The sequence below is a fragment of the Dasypus novemcinctus genome, chromosome X, assembly GCF_030445035.2.
Source record: "Dasypus novemcinctus isolate mDasNov1 chromosome X, mDasNov1.1.hap2, whole genome shotgun sequence".
NCBI classification, from domain to species: Eukaryota; Metazoa; Chordata; class Mammalia; order Cingulata; family Dasypodidae; genus Dasypus; species Dasypus novemcinctus.
Genome location: NC_080704.1, coordinates 27,009,168 through 27,020,421, shown reverse-complemented (window position 1 = coordinate 27,020,421; position 11,254 = coordinate 27,009,168). Strand labels below are relative to the sequence as shown.

The window sequence follows — 11,254 nt, the reverse complement described above, 5'->3', positions numbered from 1 at the left end:
TTTTGTTGCCATGTGTAGAAAGCCATTTTACAGATAGAAAAGGAAAGCAAAGATGTGCAGTGGAGAGAAGGAATCTTGATGGTGTTGAGTCCCTAGCTCCAGCTGTTCTAGTCCAAATTGATGCTGTTAATATACTGCTGAGAATGTGTCTAGCTATATATTGGAAGTTGATGGCAGATGACTTAATTGCACAGAAATTACAAGCTGTGTCCTACCGGTTATTATACTATATATGTCACTTGAAATTTCTCTTAATTTTCCTCCCTGAGCCTCCCATTGCCTTAAGCAAACATTCAAGCAAAAACATGAACAAAATAGTATAATTCAACCTAATAATTATTGCACTGTGTGCTAGGTTTGGTAGACTGACATAGACTGACATAACTGACATAGAGCAAAACACAAGCATGAAAAGGTTCAGACAATATGGACAAAAATGAAGGAGCCATCTCTGCAGATCAAAAGGCGAATCTTCTGGATGTGAAACTGATAAAAGCAGGGAAGGTTAGGTAGAAAGGAAAAAGAAAGCCAAAGATAATGCTCCAATTGTAACTCATGAAGTGATTGTTTATTTTTTTAAAAACAGGCCTAATTCAAATCAACCAATCTTTACTAAGTATGGGGTATTCAGAAAAAACAGCATGTTTCCTGTCTCCCAGGAGTTTAGTATGTTTGGCAGCAAAGCAAGACTGCATATATTCTAGAAAGACCTCATCCTATTGCCCTATTTTATTTAGTCTTTAGACGGCTTTACCACGTTTGACATGCTATTTGCTAATTTGTGGATTTCTTTTCCTTCCCTATATAGTAAACCCGTAAAGGCATGGATTTTTGTCTGTTTTGTCACATCCCCAGTGTCTGTAACAGTGTCTGGCACACTGCAAGCAGCTCAATGAGAATTCGTGGATCGGAAATGGAGAATGAGGTCACAGGGTGAGATTTTCTCCACACTCTGGGCCCAAGATCTCCAACTGTCAAACACCAGAGGCCAGGCCGCGATGAGAAGAGGAACATGGTTTCTCCCTTTAGATCAGTGGTTCTTTTTTTTTTTTTAAAGATTTATTTATTTATTTAATCGCACACCCGCCCCGTTTTCTGTTCTTGGTGTCTATTTGCTGCGTCTTGTTTCTTTGTCTGCTTCTGTTGTCGTCAGCGGCACAGGAAGTGTGGGCGGCACCATTCCTGGGCAGGCTGCACTTTCTTTCGCGCTGGGCGGCTCTCCTTACGGGGCGCTCTCCTTGCGCGTGGGGCTCCCCTATGTGGGGGACACCCCTGTGTGGCAGGGCACTCCTCGCGCGCATCAGCACTGCGCATGGGCCAGCTCCACAGGGGTCAAGGAGGCCCGGGGTTTGAACCGGGGACCTCCCATGTGGTAGACCGACGTCCTAACCACTGAGCCAAGTCCCTTTCCCAGATCAGTGGTTCTTAATCTTTGCCCAGGCCGCACCCCAGACTAATAAACGCGAATCTTCCGAAGGTGGGGCCAAGGCACTAGTATTTTACAAAGCTGCCCAGGAGATTCCAAAGTGCGGCCAAAGGTAAGAACCACAGACTGGAAGGCGAGGTAGCGCGGCTCTAGGTCGCGCGGCCTCAAGCGAAGCCGGATAACGGAGACGCGCTGCGAAGGACCCGGCGGCGCCCCGCCTCCACGTGGGACGCTTAGTGCACTGAGTCTGGGGATAGGCGGGTCCCAGCTCGCCCCAGGCTGCAAGTTGATTGGGAAGCGGCGCAGAGGGCCTCCAGCTTCCGACCAATGAGCCGGCCAGGGCCGCCGGGCGCAGAGTGGCTCCGCCCCCGGCGGCCGCTCTGCGTGGGCGCGGCCGTGGCGAGTCGGGTCCCCCTCGCTAAGCGGTCCTGGTGGGTCACCTCAGCCACCTTCCCGCGGGCGTCGCGCGGCTCCCATTTCTCCCGCTGCGGGCACAGCGTGCGAGCGCAATGAAGCGGGCGTTGCTGCGGTGAGTACCCGGACCTGGCGGGCCGGGCTGGAGGGAGCGGGCGGGCGATGACTAACGCCGTGGGCATATGGGCGGAAAGGGCGCCGTCCGCCGCCACCCCGCCGCGGACGGGCCTTGGGTGGGGGCCGGCGGAAGGGGGAGCCCGCCCCGCACTTCAGCGTCTTCCGGCAAGGAGTTTATATGAAAAGCGGCACCTTTAAGGGAGGAGGTTGGGTGTTCCCCCGAAATTCCTTTCTCTTTGGGCTTTATGGGTGTGGTTGCACTTTGTTTTGGGGTAGCCACTTATCAGAAAGCTAGTATTTGGAGCTCTGCTTTACCCCTCCAGCCCTTTGCCTTCCTTCAGAAAACACCGTTAAGATAAGTGCTTGGCCCCCTTGGGCCCTTCGGTGTGTCGTAACGTGGGCAGAGATGGCCAGGTAGCTTTTGGGCTCCGAGACCTCAGAACCGTGTGACTAGGGCCCCTGGTGCTGATTTGAATTTTACCGTTAAGGCTCAGCAGGGTCCCAGTATGGGCGGGGGAGAGGGGTTGCTTGGGCCCCCTGGACCAGGAGGCTGCCTTTCTGTAGACACGAGCCTCCCAATTCCCTCACCCTGGCTTCACCAGAGCGCTCCAGCTCGGCCCGGCAGGGCCCGCACCTGCTCTGGCTTCTGACGTCATCCCGCTCCAGGTGTACCTGCCTCCCTGGTGTGGTCTAGGGTACTTCTGGCCGATCGCAGTTCTTTTGGGGTTTTCTCACAATCCCTGTGGATTTTGCTGCTCTTTGCTATTCGCTCTTAACCGGCTGTAAAGGGTCCTCGCACTCTCTTGTTCAGAGCACTTAAAAAAGCTTCATGACACTAAGACGAGTTGAAAGTCCTTAAAAGAAGGGCCGCAGTGGGCCTTAACTTGCATTGGACAGGATGTGAAGGGTCTTTTACAAGCATCAAGGTCTTGTCCATATGCTTTCCCCTCTGAAACCTTTATCGGTTCTCCCTGACCCAGTTTGGAAGTCCTCTTTGCACTGAACTTTCCTAACCCTGTGCTTTCTTATGATTCCTATTGAACCTTAAGTGGGTATTCAGTCAGTGTCTAGTAAGAGAAAGAGTACATAAATGAATACAGACCATTCTGAGATGATTATTGTTTGTCTCGTGGGCAGTCTTTATAGCTTTTGTTCTTAAGTCTCACAAAAGAGCTGCCTGACTGTTTCGTATCTGAATTGCGGCATTTCCACAGAGTGGAGGACATATGAGTGGCATTGCCTATTATTGCACTGGGAACTCTTGCCATCCATCATGGGACCCAGAATGGAGCCTGGACGTCCATGGTCACCTCTGGATGACTTCTGTACCCCCCTAGGCAAGCCATGGAAGAAGTTGGGCTCCTTGGTCTCCTTTCACTGAAAAAGTTCAATCATGGGGACCTAGGGCCTGAGTGTCCCAAAGGCTTCTTGACAGTTTCTTCTAAAGGCCTAATAAGAGTTTTACTGTAAGACAGACTCCTGAGGGCTGCCCTGATAAGCCAAAAACGCTGAGGTGTGGTAATAGTGATTAAAACATTCTCCCATCCCCTCTACCGCAGGGCTACCCATATAAAGGGAAGCAGCCTGAGATTGTGGAAAGAGCAGCTAGCCTCTGTGTGTGTGTGTGTGTGTGTGTTGGGGGGCAGTGGTCAGAAGAACTGGGCTCTATCTGGACTTTGCCAGTGTGCCAGTTGACTGGCTCTGGGAAAAGTTATCTAGTTTCTGTGGACTTCAGTTTCTTCAGGAGTTTGGTTTGAATAAAAGTTTTTTTAAATAGGGGACCATTGGGGTGTCAAAAGGGGATACTCTCTGAACCATCTGAAATAGTACCATTTCGTGTGTCAGTAGATATGTTTCCCCTCACCACCAGCACGATAGTCCACAGTTTTCATCAGATTATCAGGAGTGAAATTTTACCATTTGTAGTAAAAATTTTCTATGCTCTGTAGAGATTTATTATACCCAGTATATGATTGGTATAATCAGCTTTTTAAAAGTGTTCAAATTATCCCTTTGTTGTACCACATGGATATACTTTCAGATTTCTTAAGACAGCTTGAAAGAACAGGACTGTAGGACAATTTCCCAATAAAGTGGCCCAGTTGTTTCTCTGTACTCATCAATGTCTTTACCATCTCCATCAGATTCTATATTCAGGATGGTCCATCATAGTGCCTGCTTATGCTTTCGAAATTTCAGGTTCTTTTTGACCTATAGAGGAGATTTGGGAGAAGCATGACTTTCTTGCATAATAATAGCTATTGTTTTTTGAGGACTTGTCGATGTACTAGGCATTTTTCCTAAGGGTTTGATATGTGTTAAGTTCTTTATCCTTATGACAATCTTATGGGATAAGTAATATTATTCCCATTTTACAGATGAGGACACTGAAGCTCAGGGAGGTTAGGTAACATCCTGAGGTCACTCAGTTAACTAGCAGTGGAAATGGGCTCTTGACTTAAAAAAAATTATTGAAGTATATCACTCATACATAAACAATAAGTGTATAGTAATAGTTGTGAACTTACAAAACAAACATATATAACATCATACAAGACTCTCATACCTCACCCTACCACCAATACCTTGCATTGTTGTTAAACATTTTTAACTAATGATTGAAGAGCTTTGTCAAAATATTACTACTGACCAAAGTATTTTTCCCCCAACCCACCCTACTATTATTATCTTTATATCATTTATATATGAACATACATAAACAATAAGTGTATAGTAAAAGTTGTTAACTTACAAAGCAAACATGCATAACATCATACAGGGGTCCCATACATCAACCCTCCACCAACACCTTGCATTGTCGTGAGACGTTTGTTACAAATTATGAAAGAATATTGTCAAAATGTTACTACTAATTATTGTCCTTATATTTGATGTATTTCCCCCAACTCACCCTATTATTATTTTTTAAATATACTTTTTTTATTACAGAAGTTGTAGACTTTTATAAAACAATCATGTACATATGCAGAATTCCCAAACCACACTGCTCTATCAACACACCACACTGTGGTGGAACATTTGTTACAGATAACATAATCTCATCTGATTGTTACTGTGTCCATTGTGTACATTTGGAACACGTTTTCCATACTGCCCTATTAATAACAGTACATCTTTGGCATAGATGCAAGAATATTATGTTATTACTGGTAACCACAGTCCATAGGTCACTCCAGTTGTATTTTTCCCATACTTCTCCACATTCCTACCACCCTGCAATAGTAATGTACATTTGCTCTAGCTAACAAAGGACACTCTTGCATCTGTACCATCAACCACAATTCTCATCTTGGTTTACTGTGCTATTCAGTTCCTAGATTATTCTCTAACATCCTGTCAATTGGCATTTACATCCCTAGACTACCATTTTCAGCCACATCCCCATTTATAAACTACCTGTTACTATGTGTTACCATCCACTCTCTATATTTCCACACTTTTACAGTAAAGCTAATTAAAACTTCTACATACATTAAACATCAGTAGTCCATCTCAGTCCTCTTCTTATCTCCTTTAAGAACCTACCACCTACCACTAGGTCTTGAAGGTATTTTACTACAATTTCTTCTAGGAGCTTTATGGTTCTTGCTTTTATTTTTAGGTTTTTTGATCCATTTTGATTTAATTTTTGGATAAGGTGTGATATAGGTGTGAAAAAGATTCCTTCTTTTATCCAGTTCTTTCAGTACCATTTATTGAGTGGACTGTTCTGCCCAAGCTGTGTGAGTTTAACAGGCTAGTCAAAAATCACTTGACCATATATGTGAGGCTCTGTTTCTGAACCATCAGTTTAGTTCCATTGGTCTATGTGTCTGTCTTTATGCCAGTACCATGCTTATTTTTACCACTATAGCTAGGTGATATTATTTAAAGTCTGGAGATGAGAGTCTGTGTTTTCTTTTTAAGATGTTTCTGGCTGTTCAGGACCCCTTACCTTTGCAAATAAATTTGATAATTGTGATTTCAATTAAAAAAATGCTGGTGGACTTTTTTTATTGGGATTGCATTGAATATATCAGTTTGAGAGGAATTGATATCTTAATGATATTTAGTCTTCCAATCTGTGAGCATGGAATGTTCTTCCAGTTATTTAGGCATTTATTTATTCATTTCTTTCCCCTCCCTCCATTGTCTACTCTCTCTGTCCATTTGCTGTATGTTGTTCTGTATCTGCTTGTATTCTCATTAGGTGGCTCCAGGAATCAATCCTGGGACCTTCCAGAGTGGGAGAGAGGCGATCATTCTCTTGTGCCACCTCAGCTCCCTGGTTTTTGTTAAGTCTCTAATTGTCTCTCCTCTTTGTCTCTTTTTGTTGCATCATCTTGCTCTGTCAGCTTGCCATGTGGTCCAGCTCGCTGAGTGTGCCAGCTTGCCTTCACCAGGAGGCCCTGGGTATCGAACCCTAGACCTCTTATATGGTAGATGGGAGCCCACTTGCTTGAGTCACATCCACATCCCTATGTAGGCCTTTTTTGATTTCTTTTAACATTGAATTGCAGTTTTCTGAATACAAGTGCTTTATATTGTTAGTTAAGTTTATTCTTGACTATTTGAGTTTTATCTGTCATATTTTATTTTCACTACTCTTTTGACACTCTTAGTTACTTTTATTGATATAGTCTTCATTTCTAGATTCTCTTCCAGGCCTCTTTCTCCTATCTTTTCAGGCTCTAGGACATCCGTTAGTATTTCCTGAAAACCTTGTCTCTCGGGTAGAAATTCTCTCAGTTTCGGTTTATCTGTGAATATTCTAAACTCATGCTTATTTTCGAAAGACAATCTTGCTGGATATAAGATTCTTGGCTGGAAGTTTTTCTTTTTTTTTTTTTAAGATTTATTTTATTCCCCCCCCCACCCCATTCCCCCCATTGTCTGCTCTCTGTGTCCATTTGCTGTGTGTTCTTTTTTGTCTGCTTATATTCTCATTAGCTGGCTCAGGGAACAGATCCTAGGACCGTCCAGAGTAGGAGAGAGGTGATTACTCTCTTGTGCTATCTCAACTCCCTGTTCTGCTACATCTTCTTATTTTCTGTCCTCTGTGTCTCTTGTTGCGTCATCTTGCTGTGCCAGGTCTCCATGTTGGCCGGCACTCCTGCGTGGGGTGGCTTTCCTGCACTGGGTGGCATTCCCATGCAGGGCGGCACTCCTGTATGGGGTGGCATTCCCACATGGGCTCGCATGCCATGTGGGCCAGCTGGCTGTGTGGGCCAGGTTGCCCTCACCACAGGCCCTGGGCATCGAACCCTGGACCCCCTTTATGCTAGACAGGAGCCCAATTGCTTGAGTCTCATCCATTTCCCTGGAAGTTCTTCTCTTGTAGTATCTTAAATATATCATACCACTGTCTTCTTTCCTCCATGGCTTTTGGTGAGAAATCAGCATTTAATCTTATTGGATATGCCTTATATTTTATGCATTGCTTTTCTCTTGCGGCTCTTAGAAGTTTCTCTTTGTCTTTGGCATTTGACATTCTGATGAGTATGTGTCTCAGGTGGTCTATTTGGATTTTTTTTGGTGGAGTACGTTGTGCTTCTTGAACATGGATATCTATGTCCTTCAAAATGGCTGGGAAATTTTCTACCATTATTTCTTCAAATATTCCTTGTGCCCCTTTTCCCTTCTCTTCTCCTTCTGGGACACCCATGACACATATATTTGCATGTCTTTTGCTGTCATTTAGTTCCCTGAGACCTTGTTCAATTTTTTCCATTCTTTTTTTCATATCTTCTTTTGTATGTTCACTTTCAGAGGCCATTTCAAGCTCACCAATCCTTTCTTCTGCCTCCTCAAATCTGCTTTACATGATTCCAATATTTTTTTAAAATTTCATTTATTGCACTTTTCATTCCTATAAAATCTGCTATTTTTCTGTGTATGCTTTCAAATTCTTATTTGTGCTCATCCAGTGTCTTCTTAATACCCTTTATCTCTGTAGCCATCTCATTGAATTTATTAAGAAGATTTGTTTGAACATCTGTGATTAGTTGTCTCAACCCCTTTATGTCATCTGGAGGCTTATCTTGTTCCCTTAACTGGGCCATAGCTTCCTGTTTCTTGGTGTGCCTGTGTCTTGGCATCTGGCTTACTAGAGTATTTATTCTGGGTGCAATTTTTTCTTTAGTTTAGGGCTTTCTGCCCTTTCTCCCTCACTGGTTGTGCAGTAGGATCCAAGGAGGTAGTTGGTACTGTAACCTGTGGAGGCTGAAGCTGCCCTCATTGCCCCAGGGACCAATGAAGCTTCTCCCAACTTTCTCCTTTGCCAGGGGTAGGGACAGAGTTATACCTGTGTGAAAAATCCAGGTTGTGCATGCCTAGACTATTTGCCCAGAGAGACTGATGAAGGTTCATGCCCCTTTCTCCCCTGCGTGGGGTAGGGGCGGAGCTGCAGGTGTGTGCAGCAGTCTATGCAGTGCTAGTCCAAGATGAGTGCAGCAATCTCTGCAGTGTGGGTCCAAGATGACTACAGTTGCCCTGGTAGACTTCTGATTATTCAGTCTGTGCCAGCCAGAGGTACCTGCAGTTACCTGGATAGGCTGGTGCAGGGCCTGCCAGCCTCCTCCCTGCCAGAGGTGGGGGTGAAGCCTAGGCTAGGGCTGCAGGCCAATCTGGGTGAAAGAAACTGGCGCCTACTGTCACTGTGATTTTCGGTCAGCCCAGCTTCCCCTCATGCTGGGGGCGGAGTCAAAACGGTGACCACTGGACCTTCTCCCACCTGGACAGGTTCATACTTTAGCTGTTCCCAAGGCTATAGTCCATCAAGTAGAATTCATGAATCAGTAGCTGAATTGGTGGCCAACCATCTCCTCCTCCCCTGTTTTTTGGGAAATGAAACTTCCAATTCCAGCCACAGAACAGTTCTTGGGGTGGCTTGGGCTGCCAAAGTAGGATGATCACCATCCTCCGTGGCTTGGCCTTAATTTCCTGGAGAGGCTGGTGCAGGTCCCCTCAGTTTCCTTCCTCCTGGAGGTGGCACTGGGGCCTAGGCTAGAGCTGCAATCTGATCTGGATGGGAAAAAGCTGGTCCCCACCAGCACTGTGATTTTCAGTCTGCCCCGCTTCCCCTCATGCCAGGCTTGGAGTCAAGATGGCGGCTACTGGCCTCTTTCTGACTTGGGCAGGCTCCAAGTTAAGCTGTTCTCAGGATTATACTTTAGCCTACCGAATTTACTCATCAGTAGCCAGAGTTGGTGCCCAACTGTCTGTCTCTCTTTTTTTTTTTAGCATTTATTTATTTTTTATGGTATTATTTAAAGATACATAGATCACAAAAAATGTTACATTAGAAAATATAAAAAGTTTCCACATACCCTCTCTCCCATATCAACAACCTCTTTTATTATTGTGGCACATTCATTGCATTTGGTGAATACATTTTGGAGCACTGTTGCACCACATGGATAATGGTTTACATTGTAGTTTACCCTCTCCCCCAGTGCATTCAGTAGGTTATGGCAGGATATATAATGTCCAGCATGTGTCCCTGCAGCACCACCCAGGACAACTCCAAGTCCCGAAAATGCCCCCACATCACATCTCTTCTTCCCTCTCCCTGCCCTCAGCAACTACCATGGCCACTTTCTCTAGATCAATGCTATAGTTTCTTCCATTACTAGTCACAATATTTGTATAGTAGAATAAAAGTAAGTCCACTCTAATCCATATTTTATTCTTCCATCCTGTCTCTTCCTCCCCGGGTTTTGGGAAGTGGAGCTTTCAATTCCAGCTGTGAAACAGCTCCGGAGGTGGTTTGTGCCTCCCGTGGAGGATGGACACCACCCTCCTGGGTGTGGAGTGCTCTGCTTATGAGTCTTCTCTGCAGATGGGCAGTCTCTTCCTTCCACTCCTTCAAGGATGTGGCAGGATGCTCTTCTGGCCTCCTGGAGCCCCCAAACAGATGCTTCAGCTAGCTCCAGAGAACACTGGATGTTTGCTAACTGCTCTGTAGCAGGAGCTGACTCTAGGAACTCCTTTCTCTGGTGCCATCTTGCCGGTTGTCCTGGGCTCTTAACTTTTATTCTACACTGCTTCACACATGGCAGGATGGGATGGTTTTCATCCTTCTTCAGAAAATTCTGCTTCTTAGGTTAACAAAACAAAAATGCCTGTATATATGTATATTTACCCAGATATATGAGATCAGTTATATAGCTCCTGTTAGTTTGTGATGAATATTATAAAATTTTCAGGCATTCATAGTCAGATCCCATTTATTCCATAGGGTACATCTACTGCATCTATTATAATTGTTAGTGTATTGAGGGCATGGTTTTAAAAAAATATTTTGCTAATGGTAGCAATGGAAAATATTAACTTTTTAAAAAATTGTTTTCACTAACATTTTATTCATTAGATGATTTAGTCCAAGTCACAGAATTTAGCATCTCTAGTTACATGTACGTTATTTAGAAAGTGAGTGAATAGCATGTCTAAAATTTAGAGTATTGAAATATTTGTATAAAAAATCAAATGCTGTTATATTATGCTCTCTATTACATTTCCTATTAAAAGTTTTATTTATTAAAAAAGCCTCAAAAAAGTACCAGATATAAAGCAAGATGTGTTTGCAATCAATCATTTTTAACTTCTTTACAGTTTAAAAACCAAGTCAAAATGGCCTTTATTTTCCCAATAGTATAAAGGCAATATATTAGATATGCTACCTTATGCTACTACCTCTGAAAAAGTAATCTTGAACAAGTCTTGAGTGTCAGATTTTTAAGAGCTCTACCTTTCTGATTGACTTTTTTTTTTTAAAGAACAGTACCTTATTTCATTCTTAAGTAGCCACAAGTATTTATTAATGAGATATATGTACCTGGTGGGCACTGTACATCTTAAACCTTGGAATCAAATTGGATATTACTACCCCATTTCTATTCCTCAGTATGATTTTTAAATCCAGATATATTCAGTTATAGAATATTTTCTGAGATGGTAGAATGAAGGAATACGTACCCTGTTTGCTCCCAAAAGCGATGCGAACCTACAGAAAATACATACAATGAAATAGTGAAAAATAAATAGAAAATTCAAATAAGTTCTGAGAAAATGTAAATTAGAAGGACAAGAACAAGAAAACTGTATTACTAACCTGTATACAGAAGTACAGAAAGGGAAAATTTATTGTGGGGAAAAAAGCCAAAATATATAAGATAGCCTGTGTTAGCTATGTGAGAAGAATAAGCACAAAATCAAAACCCAAAACACTCCAGCAAGCATTTTGGTCTTAGTGGACCGTCAATGATTGTATCACAGCCACTGAGTGACTGGATGGAT

At 43.5% G+C, this 11,254-nt stretch overlaps 1 protein-coding gene across 2 annotated transcripts in view; it reads left to right on the top strand.

The window, feature by feature from the left end:
• The first annotated feature begins 1,770 nt into the window (after window positions 1–1,770).
• Window positions 1,771–11,254, top strand: part of ACOT9 (acyl-CoA thioesterase 9) — a 43,167-nt gene continuing 33,683 nt past the window's right edge. The window contains exon 1 of one of the 2 annotated variants that reach the window (XM_058291997.2): window positions 1,771–1,955. In XM_058291997.2, coding sequence (XP_058147980.1) covers window positions 1,936–1,955 — 20 coding nt within the window. In that variant the 5' untranslated portion in view covers window positions 1,771–1,935. The remainder of the gene's footprint in view (window positions 1,956–11,254) is intronic. The other variant, XM_058291996.2, reaches the window with a different exon arrangement.